This window comes from Pleurodeles waltl, chromosome 11, assembly GCF_031143425.1.
Source record: "Pleurodeles waltl isolate 20211129_DDA chromosome 11, aPleWal1.hap1.20221129, whole genome shotgun sequence".
In the NCBI taxonomy this organism is placed as follows: Eukaryota; Metazoa; Chordata; class Amphibia; order Caudata; family Salamandridae; genus Pleurodeles; species Pleurodeles waltl.
In genome coordinates this window covers 245805981-245820504 of record NC_090450.1, presented here as the reverse complement: position 1 = coordinate 245820504, position 14524 = coordinate 245805981, and the positions used below count along the sequence as shown (strand labels likewise).

The 14524-nt window shown below is 41.7% G+C and overlaps 1 protein-coding gene across 5 annotated transcripts in view; it reads left to right on the top strand.

The window, feature by feature from the left end:
* Positions 1-14524, top strand: part of DOCK10 (dedicator of cytokinesis 10) — a 1618956-nt gene that overhangs the window by 632607 nt on the left and 971825 nt on the right. For all 5 annotated transcript variants that reach the window (XM_069213493.1, XM_069213489.1, XM_069213490.1 and 2 more), the window contains exon 4: positions 2898-2980. In XM_069213493.1, coding sequence (XP_069069594.1) covers positions 2898-2980 — 83 coding nt within the window. The remainder of the gene's footprint in view (positions 1-2897; positions 2981-14524) is intronic.

Genomic DNA, 14524 nt, shown 5'->3' with positions numbered 1-14524 from the left:
TTCAAACAATTGCCTCTCACGGACAGCTGCCAATCAGTGCGCGACCCTTCTCACTAACTGACCTATCCCAGCGCGGCTCCAATGAAGTCACACACACTGCGGCTGACAAAGTCCTGCGACTTGTCCTCCTCACTCTCGATTCTCACAAAACGAATGCAATATATTGCGAGCACCTTAACAACAAAACTCAAATTTGCCGGTTTGCTACAGGAAGGTTAACACAATTGCTTCAGAACTTTCCAGAGATTTCACTTGAAGCCTCAGCCGCTACTCTCTCCTTCTCAGATCCCGCACTCGCAAGCAAAATTTGACCTGCAAAATTCACTCTCGACTTGTCAATGGTTCGCCCTAGTGCATTTTAGAACTTGCCAAATCTCCATCGAAGTTTTCACTCACACACTTTGAGTCAAACTCGACTCGTCGAACAAGCCTGATTGACCTAAGCCCGATTGACCTATTAAACCGCGCAAATTATAACACAAACCAAGTGTCTCATACACTAATCAACATACTCCTGAGTCTTAGACCGCGCAGGGTCCGTACATCACCAACAACCACGTGGACAATTGTTTAGCACAAAGCGCCACACTCACATGAAGTTCACCGACTTTCCTACTCTCATACTGCAGAGTACGCACACTCCTACTAAAACATCACCTGGCCTAAAATTCTCACAATCCTCACATTTCACCTGCGATATGCATAAGCTGTGCAAGCACAAACCCTACTCACTCATACTATCACTAGAACGCCGAGAACATACCTGACTCACTTCGGCAAGCTCTGGGGTCCCGGGAAAGTCATTTGGGGCTTAGGGGAACATCATCTCTCCAATTTGCATTATCTCAAATCAATTTTAAAACAATGGTCCCTCGTCCTGGGGCCCCAAAGGGCCTAAACCATCCTCTGCTACCAGAACTGGTAACGCGACCCGACCTAGGTAATTTGCCTGCTCTGGGACTGGTTTTAGGCCAATGAATCTTTTGACCCTGATTGGAGGCACCTTAGGACGAGGTATCTATACAACATGTATGTCGCTAGACCAATAACCTCATCAATATTTACCATAACAAAGCGAAACAAATTAGCTAAATGCACAAGTTCAGTAAAATGTATAGTATTTATTCCCTATTGGTTACAATCTACTAGCAAGTTTATTAGTCTCAATACTAGAAAACACATTAACCACGTTATAATGTGACAACTCGAATAAGATTTGAGCAAAGCAAAGATTATAAACACTAGAACAAAACACTGAGTCAACATGTATCTATTTTAGCAGAGTATCACTAGTACACGATTCAACAAAGCAAGGATCCTGTCATTTGTCTATTTGCACCCAATAATAGAGACTCCTCCGCTAACCTCGGATTAGCATGTGCATGTTGGGCTTCATGCAAAACAATTGGTAACACAAATTTGGAAAAACATCTGCCTATGGCCTCTGTCAAAAGAGCAGTTGGTACTCAGAAAGAAAAGGCAAACAGACAATTACAATTCTATCATCATATAGTTACCCTCCGTAATGGGTCAGCATACAGAGTCGATTCGCCATCAGCCAGGATAGAACAGCAAAGTCTCAGCATACAGGGCAAAGTTCTTCCCCCATAGGGAGGAGAAGTGAATATCAGGCAAAAAGCAAGATGAGGATGGTTTAAAGAATAAGACAAAAGTCTCTCAAAATGACAGGTAAGGGCAGGGGCAGATGTTCAGTAATGGCTGATTTCTTCTTGTGACACGCCGTTAAATTGAATTTGCCAGACAAGTCTCTAATTTCCCATTGGTCAGCGTCCAGCACACCATTCTCTCCATCCAATGATTTAGTAGTCACCTTACTAGAATTATCTACCTAGGACAGTTCTCATGCAGTTTATTGGCTCCTGTGATTTACGTCTTCATTGGGTAAAATGGCAGGTAGAAAAAGTTACACGCACGGCATCAGTCAGTAGCTCCATTGTATTTACCGGTTTGGACGATCTTGTAACTGTTGCAAATTACACTGTTGCAGTCAACAAGAATGCCTCCTTGAGCAAGTCGGGTCCCATGTGAAAGAATTTACTTCGGTTACACACATCTCTAGCTTTGGAAAAGTACAGCTTTGTGTCCTTCAGGGAGACAGCACATTGCACGTTAGAAAAACACATTTAATATGAGACCAGGCAGCTAGGCCCAAACTCTCGCTAACTAAGGCCTAACGATTACATTTGCAAATCCTTAACATATAACTCTTAAGGTTAATACAGAATCATATACTAGTACATTAATAATTCATTATTAGTCAATTTCATTAACCATTGTCTATATTCGTGGCCACTCCCCGTGGGCACATTTCAAATGTGTACATTAGTTTTAGTCTATCACATTTTCTATGCAGCTTCATTACACATTAATTTGCAAGTAGTTCATGTTAATTATGGATTATAAGAGCTATACTCCAACAATATCACCACTGGTGTTATGATAAATGTGTCTGTAACATCATCATATCAAAAATCTTGCCAATTGAGAATAGTTTCAGGATGAGCAAAAATAATACTTTGCAAAATTAATAAAATTCCCACTTGGTAAAATCTATGAGTTTTTGACAACTTGACTAAACTTTACTTTGGGCAAAAATACCCCACAATTTATCAGACGTTTTCAGTAAGAATACTTGCGAACAGCCAAATTCCTTGCTTTTCATAAAATGTATTTTTTTGTGTTATTTTGTTCTAGCTATTTTTTAAATAACGCTGCACCTTTAATTATCCCTATGAAGCCTGCAAAGATGTGAAAATATACGCGCCTGTGTGTGTTATCATAGATATATCAGGTGTACTGTATGTTTATATGTTACTATTACGTTGCTGTAGATTTTAGTTTTCACATAACACACATTTTTATTATTTCTTTTGCAGGCCTCTAAATATTATAATTCACAGTGGAATGTTGTGAATTACAATTATGAACAGTATTCTGGGGACTTCAGACAGCTGCCACAGTAAGACGTTTAATTGCTTTGATTATTTCTAAATGCAGCTCTTTCTATCTAGAGTGACATCCTACTCGCATAACGTTTCCTTTACTCATTCGTCTTCATGTCATTCCTTAGCCTGTCCTACTTAAACTGTGGCTAAGAAACATAAAATGTCAAACATTTAAGAGTTTAAATGTTGTAAGGTAGACTAGCTCATGCATTTGCATTTAACATTGTGCTCAAGTTTAAAAAAATACATAAAACATGATCTTTTAGAAATACTTGGATTAAACTTTACAAAAATCGTCTTCTGATGTTCAAGCTCGCCCATCAACCTGTTTTGAATTACTGAGGCTCAAAAGCAGTCTGCATTTTATTTTGCCAAAAGCAAGTGCTAAATGACTAATTACAGACACAGTGAGGTGGTCGCGGATTGTAAAGTTGATTTGCACTGAAGTAATATTTATGGAAATATTTGAGGGGAGATACGGTTAGAATTCTATGGCTAATTTGAAACTGATTTGCTGGCTGATGTTTGTTTCTTGTGCCTTACATTTTTTGTCCTGCTGTATCGGCTTTTATGTACGGCTCAGAGTTACAATTACTTGAATTGTTGTAGGCAAGTCTTTTATGTTTCTTGTGCCTTACATTTTTTGTGCTGCAGTATCTGCTTTTATGTACGGCTCAGAGTTACAGGTACTTGTATTGTTGTAGGCAAGTCTTTTATGAATTATATTGTTATTATGGTGTTGATATAGTTTGCTGTTATGTATATTCTGTCACTAAACATATGGTTTGCTCGTTTATGTTGGAATTATCTTTAATAAATGTTTTTAAAAAGAAAGTAAGTATTTTAATTAAAGAAAAGAGAATTTCACACACTTTCAACATCTCCATCCCTTATGGTTGGCGTTTCTAGGTCTGAGTATATATCTGCATACAAGCTTTGATATGCATCTTGTCTAAGCACGATTTCTTGCATGCAAGGATAATATTTTGGATTATGTATTGCATAGCTTATGTTCCCATAAACCCATACAACTTTACACCACTTGTGTTCGATTTTCACATTTGTCGCTGTCTACTCTGATGAGCCGTCTTGGGCCAGCCAAACACAAATGCGCACAGGGCTCTTTCCAGCCCGGCAGTGTGTTGGCTGGCTGGGCACTCCCAGCCAATCCAGACAGTGCTCTTAGCAGCATCAGGATTGGCCGTAGGGCAGGCTGGGAGCCTGTGCCTGCACCAGAGGAGCTGCATGGTGGGTTCGGCTGCGGCAGCGGCAATGATCAACGATCCAGGTGTTTTTTTAAATTATTTTTATTTAATGTTAAACCCCCCCACCCAGCACGCCAACCCGCTCCTTCACCGCGCTGCGAGCCGCGACTGCCTGGTCATGATTACTGTCATATAAAATACTCAGCTCGGATACAAAGACATAATAATCTACACAATTCTACTCCTTATTATGGTATTCGTGATATTTGTAAGAGGTCGGCCACAATCTCATTTACGTTTGATTAGCTCGGTTTGACTTTCCTAGAAATCACTTCCTTTTTAATTTTCTTTTTTCTTCATTAGTGATATAAAAAGCAAACACTTTGACACCACTACATAAGCAGTATTACAACTTTAAATACTATTAGATATATTTCTAATCCAATAGCCCTGATAAAAACGTGCTCATTAAATTATAATGACAGAGATGTGACCTTAAGGAATCAAGCCACAATAGAGGGATTGGAAGCATATTACAGAGAAATAGCTGCAACTTCAAGTAATTAATCTGAACACCAGCAATTTAGGTAAGTGTAGTTCTAATGTCAGAAATAGCAATGGTAGTTACTTGCTGAGTTCTTGAGGATTTTATACTACCAGATGCAGGAATGGTCATTCAGTAGTTTCTTTTTAGAGAAGATATTAATTATTTGCGTTTTTTATTGCCCGGCGTGGAAGGCACTAGCCAGAGACATTTGAAGACATAGGCAAAGCTGTATCAGGCTCAGGGCCCTAGCCTTTTCAAGGGAGCCCCTGATAGAGCCAGTTCTGTTCTGCCGAGAATTATGTCCTGATGACCTTGAACAATTTTAAATTAATTGCTTTGAATACCATTTTCTTTGAATTAATTTTTTAATGTGGGTGATGTGTTGTGTCTATGGCAGACAGTTTGCTGAGAAATGTTGTGTTTATTTACATGCAACATCCATAAAAAAGATTTCTTTTAGATCACAATAAGACATCATATTTGAGAAATGGAAGTGTCACGGAGATTATTTGCATTTTTATTAGTGAACCGCTGCTGTGTTACAATATTGAAAACACATCACTATCCCTGAATATTAGATGTAAACAAATGTAGACAATTGCACGAGTGGGCTGTTAGTGACCTGGTCAAAGAGAGCTTGTAAGAGCTGAAATTGAACTTAAATTTAAACCTGTTCTGTACAGGGGACCCCAAAATAGGTTTGGCCCAGAGCCCCCAAAATCCTCAAGGTGTTCCTGCCACTAGCCATTTGTTTGCTGAAATTAATAGCATGTTAGTTGCACAATTGGTGCTCGTGGTACACAGAAAGAAAAACATCTACCACACACTTTTTCATCTGACATAAATCCAGCATCAACAGACATCTGGGCACCCTTACATCCCATTGCTCTCTTATTACAAATAACGTCATCACCTATGCCTCATTGCACATTCTGGCATCCGCTCTGTTGAGGCTGATAAGCCATTAAAGAAAGCATCAAGTAGTAGTAGAAAGATATAGAAGCATGCCAGTTTGTAGCATCCATAAATACACTCATTCCTAAATGGAAAGCCCAGCATGCCTTTGAGTTTCTTGAAAAGTTTGAGTTTCTAGAAAGGTTTCTACAAATTATTTATTTGTTTAAATTGCTCTTCACTGCAGTTTCAGAGCTCTGGAGAGTACATCACAAAATGTTTTTGAGCAGCTACTTGATGTCCTTGGTGGTAAATGAAGTAAAAGAAGGCAATGGTTACTCCAAACATCTTTTACCACTGTGCTATATGTACAGAATTCTAGAGGTGCTAATCTGTGACAAAACGAATGTGTACTTTTGTTGTGGTGCATTTTGTTGTTGTGGTGATAGGTTCTGTTGTTTTTTTTACTTTGTATTTGGTTGCGTGATTTTGTTGTCAGTTGTTTTGTGGTTGTGTTGCATCCCTGTTTTGACATTTGTTTCAAGAGATTTATCCTTTTATATTTGGATTATGTCATCAACTGCTGCTACATTACTGTTAGGATTGGGGTTTCTGGTTGGCTAGGGTATGCACCTAAGCCAGGCCGAACCCACCACTCTAGTCAGTTTGAGTAAGTTACACACCAAAGATAACCTGTGCTCACCCGCTGTAGCTTGGCACAGAACAACCAGGCTTACCCCCACTGTCATGTGTAAAGTGTTTGCGCAACACACTTGCACCAGTGACACAATAAATAAATCACAAAAGAGACTCCACAATAAGTAATATAACAATAAACTGTATTGCATAAAACTTATAGACCAAAACAACATAAATCAGTAATTACTTTGCCAAACAGGCAACTGTCAGATCATCACCATGGGTGCTAGTACCATGCAATATTCCCAGACTGCATATGTCAAAAACCATAATGCCCTCCCCATGCATGTAATGTAGGGCCTGAGAATATGTAGGTCACCCCCACATGGCAAGCACAACACCTTTATAAGTCAGGCCAAAAGACAAAAATGCAGAAACGCGGAGACTGTGGTGAATGGTAGTTTCTCCCGGAATCACCAACAACACCTTCTACATGAAGTTTGCAGCGCAACTGTGTTTCTTGGAGTGGTTACACGGTAAATGGCAAACTTACTCATCCAACATCGGAGCCTCTGCGCTCTTTTTACAGTGCAGTAGACAAAAAGGGTCTTGCCAGGCACAGGAGCTCCTTTGAGGCTTTCCTCCCTGTCCTGCAAGCCATGGCCAAGGTCCCAAAGAAGGTATGCTCCTATGGTGGGGGGGGAGGATACATCCCCCCATGCCAGCGGAGAGATCTCTCCCTATATCCCCTTGATGAGAACAACAGCCAGGCTTCTGGGGCCACTACAGGCTCTCCTCTACTAGGGAAAATACAGCTTTCAGGACAAGCCCACAGGCTCAGGAACTTCACACGGGCAACTGCTGAGAATGGTTGAATCCCGTGGGGGACCTTTCTCTTTCTTACCCACCTTCAGGGGCTCCACCAGAGTGCCAGAGGCAGGCCATAAACCTAAGGCCCATGTCGCCTCTACTTCTTGTCGCTCTGCTTTTCTTTTGCCAGTCAGGCCGCCTATGCAGCAAGCTCGGTCCCAGCCCCCTCTGGGTGAAGAGAGTGATGCGTCTCCGTTCTTCTGGGCTGCCCAGATCCCTAGGAGCAGGTTCTGCTAACATCAGGGACTCCAACGAAAAAAGAGAGTGTCATCAATGATACAAGAGCTCTTCAGTCATTGCAGAGACAACAAAGTGCAGTGCTCACCACATGCTTTCTCCAGTACAAAATATAGCGCTCACCAAGCGCTCCAATGAAAGCAGCTTGCAGCAGAACATGGGGAGTGGGGGAAACACGCACCATCCAAACCCTGGAGAACAACTGGTGAGCAGGCAGATGCAGAGGGCTAGAAGCAGGCCAGCACATCTGGGCCCCTGTAAGCAAAAGGCCAGTTATTTTTGGGGCCTAGCAGGTCACATGTCAGCACAACAGTAGGACAGTCCTTATGGCAGTTCCTAGAATCACAGTCCATTCCAGAAGCATCTGGGTACAAGTCCATGCAGTGTTTCAACCAAGACAGAGTCAGGGAGCAGCCTGGCAGCAGGGCAACACTCAAAAAAGCAATCCAGATGAGTCCTTTGTGCCACCCAGCAGATGCCAGGCAGCAGGGCATCAAAAGAAGTGCAGTCCAGACGAGTCCTTTGCACAGTCCAGCAGTCCCTCTAAAAGAGCTTCAGTCCCAGTTTCAAAAGTACTCTAACAATCAGGGGGCTACAGCCCCTCTACTTATACTCAGAAATTCCTTTCTTAAGGGGGCAACGTCAACAGAGCCCTTTCAAGTGAAGCACAACACCCTTTTAAGCCAGCCCTGTCTCCAGACAGTAGGGGGTAATCAGTCCATTGTGTGAGGGCAGGACACAAACTATTCACATTTAAGGTGTGAATGACCGTCCCTCTCCCTAGCCCTGGAAGACTATCAGTATCAGAGATCCCTGTTTTGTTACACCCAGACCCTCCAGTCTGATGGCTGTCTGGAAAGTATGTACCAAGTTGAGCTGTCACTATGCCCCAGATGTGGGTTGGAATCAGGGTGTGAGGCACTAGAGATATAAGCACAGAGAAACGCCCACTTTTTAAACATGGCATTTCTACAATAGTAATAAAAAATCAACCTACACCAATTTGCAGGATTTCTCATTCCCATTCCAAACATACCAAGCATGCCCACGCTATTCCTCATAGATCGGAAGATACCACTTAGACATATGTAAGGGCATTCCAATGTAAAACTATGAGAGGAGCTGCACGCACTGTAGTAAAGAAGATAATAGCCTGTTTGTCACTACAAGGTCATGTAACCTATAAAGATATATGTCCTACCTATTACATACACAGCACCCAGCCCTGTATGGCTATGTAGGGTCTACCTTAGGGGTAACATGTGGAGAAGCGTGGCACAATGGTTAGAGCAGCAGACCCTGATGCATAGATCTGGTCCGGGACCAGGGTTCAATTCCTTCCTCGGCATGTCTTGGGCTCATTTCCCTTGGATCAGCTAATTCTCGCCTCAGTGCCTAATCTAATTATGGTTCCCACTCTGTAACTCTGGGCAATAGCTTCCTTAATGTTCACAATGTCCCTCACAGTGCTTGGATGCCTGGCTTGACCCTGGGGCTGTCCATGAGTGGGAGCCTCACAGGGAAATGCCAGGAGGGGTTCCACAGTGGTATGCGTACAGTGCCTTGAGACCCTAATGAGTAAGTAGTGCGCTATACAGTGCGTAGTTTTACAGTTTACTTAGGTATAGCAAAAGGTGAGCTTAGAACTTGGCAAGTAGTTTGACTTGCAAAGTCAGTGTGGCAGTAAATTGCGCATGCAGGCCTTGCAGTGGCAGGGCTGAGACATGTTTAAAAGGCTACTTCTGTGGGTGGCGCAATCTGTGCTGCAGTCCCACTAGTAGCATTTAATTTACATGTCCTGGGTATGTGGTATACCTCTTTTCAAGGGACTTACAGGTAAATTAAATGAGCCAAACAGGTGTAAGCCAATCATACCAAGATTCAAGGGAGAGAGCACATGCACTTTAGCACTGAATATCAGTGGTAAAGTGCCCAGAGTCCTTAAGCCAACAAGAAGAGGGTCAGTAAAATAGAAGAAGAAAGGCAAAATGTTTGGGGATAACCCTGCAGGAAGGGCCATTTCCAACAACTACCAGCCAAAAGCAGCACCTTTGTGTATGACATTCTAGAAATGTCAACAACTGCTGCTACATTTCCAGGGAAAAGCAGCACACACCTTGAAAGTTCTTGTGACAACCAATTATTTACCACTGTATAAGGTGGTAAGACAAGTGGTAAAATAGCACTGCTCAAAAACTGTGACAGAGACTTTGGCTGAACATCTCATTGCCCACTCCCTACATTTAAACAAAAAAAATGCTTTATTTAAAAGCAAACACAGACATAGTGCCCTGCTGATCTCAGCAGGCCACCATTCCTGTAATGGCTGTAATTCCTAATGGGTCACAAATTGTAAACTTCTTCATTAATATGCATGAGGTAGCTCTATTTCCAACCCACTAGGAATTGCTAATAAAACTCAGAGGAGTTTCATTGTGAGAAAGTAATCTTTTTTGCCCTGATCACCTACTCTTTTTTTGATGATACTGGTGGTTACTGACCAAGCACCATTGCTCTGTTTAAAAGGGAAATGCAAATTAGGCATACTTGTAATTGGCTATGACAACCTACCTGTAAATCCCTAGTATATATTAGGGCATGTAGAATTAGAGGCACAGTGGATTTAATGCACTCAAGTGTGCAGTGCGGTGGTGCCTGTTGTCATTTTAAAGGCAGCCCTGCCTCGCAGGCTGATTTTAAAAGTAAATTATATGCAAATTTGACTTTGGAATTAAAAGGACTTCCAAAGTCTCAAACTACCTTACTCTTATATATAGGTCACCCCTAAGGTCGCCATTAGGTGCTTCAGGCGATAGGGTGCCTTGTAACTAAAAGTAGGGACATTATAAATGATGTTTTATGTGCCCTGGTGATTAAAAACTGAAAATTTCGCTTTTCACCACTGTAGTGCATTAGCTCTATAGGCTAAAATAGGAAAACTTTATTAAAGTATAATTATTGCTAGAAACAAGCTACAAATGTACTTCTTAGACTTAAAATGTTAGTTAGAATAAATCCAACAACTTGCTACTGTTGGATTTATTATAACTATCTCAGAAAAAGAAGTTACAGAACTTTTTTTTTTTGTTGAGCCAAAATCCAGCCATCGATCAGCTCTTCTCGGATGGGCCAGCCTCTGTCAGGCTGAGCCAAGCTGCCTTTAGGAGGTGTGAAGCGGTCTCTATTGAGACAATGTGACATCTGGTGGGTGGGGATCTGCAACTTCAAAAGGCAGGAAGGGGGGAGGGAAGCCAAACTGGTCCTTAAACGGGGAATGACACTCATCACAGGACACAGGCTCACCCCCACTTCCTGCCTCCCCAGCCAGATGGGATCCCCAGTGATTAGATTAGCAGAGGGGCTAGAGAGGGGAGTAAAGGGAAATTAGCCACACCAGTGGGACAGCTAAGCCAGATCTTAAACTGCAGTAGAAAGACTCTCCATCTTGTATTTTGGAAGAATGGTACTTTCTGCGATTTAATTTTGCCACACTTTATAGGAAGTGGTCACCCCAGAGGGTGTTGCCCTGCACTCCATTGGTCAGTGGTGCTCCCCTGCTTGCCATCCCAGGAACACTGAATAAATATAACAGAGTTGTCCAGTAACTCAGATCACTGCTGAATTACAAGGGGAAGAAGGACTGCCCTTCTGGAACCCTGGTCTGCACCCCAAAGGATTGCACTCTGCATGACTGCACCTGCAGCACACTGAGAAACTACAGTTGTGAGGGCTTTGCCTGGCTTCAAGAGAGTGAAGAACTCCCTGACAACAACAGGTAAAAAGAGCATCACCTGCAACATCCCTGCCAGGAAGGACCCAGCTGAAAACCTTCAACTTAATTTTTTAAGATTTTTCACCTGCATTCAGGGAAACTTATTACCAACATCTCAAGGACCATCTCGTAGCTTCTAGACCCTTGCATTGGTGATGTGGATGACAGGAAACTCAAAGGAGGACTTCTGGAAGGAGATCCAGAAGTTTGGAGAAGATTGGAGAGCATTTGAAAAAAAAGGTTGATAAGGTGACCGATTCGTTGACAAGAGTCAAGCCACCAATGTCGAACCATGACCCAGTCTGAATTTGAGGTTTGCCCAGTTGCAGCTCCAGAGCTTTTCACCATCACAAGACTTCCAGGAGTTGACTGAGGGCTTACAATAAGTCAAGCCATTAGATCCAGGCCGGATGAAGATCCTCGCCTGACAACTAGAGAAATCGCTCCAGAAAAACATCTAAGTCAGAAGGTACAACTTTTACAGAGGACCCCTCATCAGTGTATCTGAGTTGGGCTCCATCACGGTCGGCCTCAAATTGTGACTGGGTCCCGTTCAAGCACAACCAGATGCCCCTGCTTGGCTATGTTGGTTTAAAGGAACTAGCAAGCACATTTTTACATTGGATGTTTGTCGATTTGGTGTCACTTCAAAGATAAAAATATTTCCTATTTTTATAAATTGGTGTTGGATTTTTATTGTGTGTTGTGTCTTACGTATTTAATGTATTGGTGTTTTTAAATGCTTTACACACCTGTCTCCTAAGTTAAGCCTGCCTGCTTGCCACCAGCTACCAGGGTTTGAGCAAGGGAATAATTTACTGAGACCTTTACTGGACCTTATCCTGTGATTGTGGCCTTATTACTACCGGTGAGTACCTAACAATCCCTACTAATAAACCACATTCCAACATTTATAAATTAGGAATAATTTTCTAACTGCAATTCGTAGAGAATTGCAATTAAGATTTAAGTATTCCTAATCTAAGTACATCTAGCCTGCAGTTCCTACAGGAAGAGGAGAACAGAGAATGTAAACATATCCTTGGTGTTTCATCAGGGTCGCAAAAGTATGTTGTGCATGAGGAATTGGGCTTATTGTGTGTAGCTGATGAAATCAATCTGGGGCTATTGATGTTGTGGAGTTCTATCGGGTGTAACACCGAAGTTTCTTTGAATAAGAAAATTATACTGGATTGCTTACCATGTGATAGGGGTTCTCGTGTCCCATGGTTTACATATATTAGGGATACCTGTAACAAATTAAGCAGATCCAATATTTTTCTTCATCAAGCTAAATGTTTAGGGATTCAAGAAGGGGGTGAAAGAGTATTGCTGGAGCTGAGGAAGCCGGCCAATAGGGAGTATCTTTTGGTCAAAATCACATTAGGACGGAAACCATATTTAGAGTTGGTGCCCAAACCTTGGGATAGGCTGTTTCTGACATGATTCAGACTGGGTCAGCTTAGGAGTCAGCTTCCATTTCTTCTTGGCCAATATGATCCAAATTTTATTTTGCTTTGCTCTCGCGATGAGCACTCAGTGACAAATGTTGCACATTTTGCTTTTTTTTTTTTATAGGTTTTACCACAGTTTCACTAAAAGGTTTTTAATTCTCCTTCTTAAAGGCGCCAGAGTTACTAGACAAATCTCAGCCCTTCTATCTTTACTGAAGCTTCCTTCTCTGGAAGCATGCCTAGTTGTGGTTTCTATTATGAAGTGTGCCCTTCGGCACAGTTAAACACTAAGGGCCTGATTACGACCTTGGCAAAGGGGATTACGCTGTCCTAAATGTGACGGATTTCCCGCCCACTGTGTTAATGGAACTTGTAATTTGGCGAGCAGGATATTCGTCACATTTGGGATGGAGTAATCACATCCGCCAAGGTCGTAATCTGGCCCTTAGTCACAATCACTGTTGATTTTCATTGAGATTTCTATAGATTGCCACTTTGTTGCTGCAAAGTGCCTTATGAAAACGTTGTGCTAAGTGGGTTGTTCTTGTTATTGTGTCAGTTTTTATTACCTCATTTGCACTCTGCACTTTGGTTACTGACATCATCTTTTAGGTTTTGAATTTGCTTGAAGTGCTTGAAGTGCGAAGTTCTTCTGTGCTTATTATCTGTATTTTTGACAATTTTCTCTTGCTTTTAATAATTTGTACATGTTTTAATGAGTATGTGCTTTTATGGTTTGTATTTATGCACCAAATAAACAAATAAAGAATAGTGAATATAATGCAATTGTTTATCAGCATCCATAACTAATAGTTTTTTTACAAGTGCTTATTCATGATTGCCTTTGTGGATTTGGCTTTTATTGCTCTTTTTCTGTGCAACATCAGTATGCATGCAGACGCTCTACAAAGTGGAAATATGGAGAGCAACAAATACATTTCACACCATGAATTCATGTTGCAAGTATACCAGCAGAGAAAATCACTCTACACTGGTCATGTTTGGCTTGTCTGGCTCCATAGGCATGAAAACGATCTCCTTATGCATAAAAATATTGCAAAAGATCCTTTGGAAAACTTTGAGCTACTGTGGCAGGTAAAAATAAGGAACTCTGCAAAATGTCCTCACTGAAAACAAACTTTGCATCCCTCTTCTCTTGAAAAATGTGTCTGATTACCAGCTGTCCCCTCATTGGTGGGCTACTATCCAAATGATAGCGAGTGCTTACACCTAGAACAGCGTACATACTGCTGCAGCCATTGACGTCACAATCATGACCTATTTGTATACATAACGTGACCTATATTGTGTGTTTTAATATTACACTGTTGGAAAGTGATACACATGAATTCAATAATGAAGTGCATTCACTGTAATGTTAGGAAAACTGTTTTCAATGGGCCTTTACCTTTTTAAATGAAACATAATAATTGAACGTAATTTCATGACCATCCTCAAGTTATTTGAATGAATGTGCATTAGAAACTATAAAAATGAATGTGATGTGCGCACTAATGCTTTATAGTTTAATGTTGAAATGCACTTCCTAACCACATCTAAGTTCATGTACTAAGAAAATCTGCAATTATTTTATCTGTACCATGAAACTCTCTTTGAATCTATGTATTTGACATTTATATAACTGTAGAAATTAATATGTGGACAGTATGCCATGAAATTAAGGCCCCCATTATGACATTGGCGGTAAAAAACGCCTACCGCCGCGGCGACGTCCACCAAAAGACCGTCCCCGCGGCTGCCATCCATCCACCATAATATGACCACAGCTGGATTTCCGCTACAAGAAGGCCACAAATCCGGCTGTGGCCATACTGGCGGATGGCGGTAAGGTGGCGCTGCTACCATCAGCAGCGCCACTCCAGTGGACCGCCACCAGCCGTATTATGACAAATAATATGGCCTTGCAGTGTTCTGCTGGT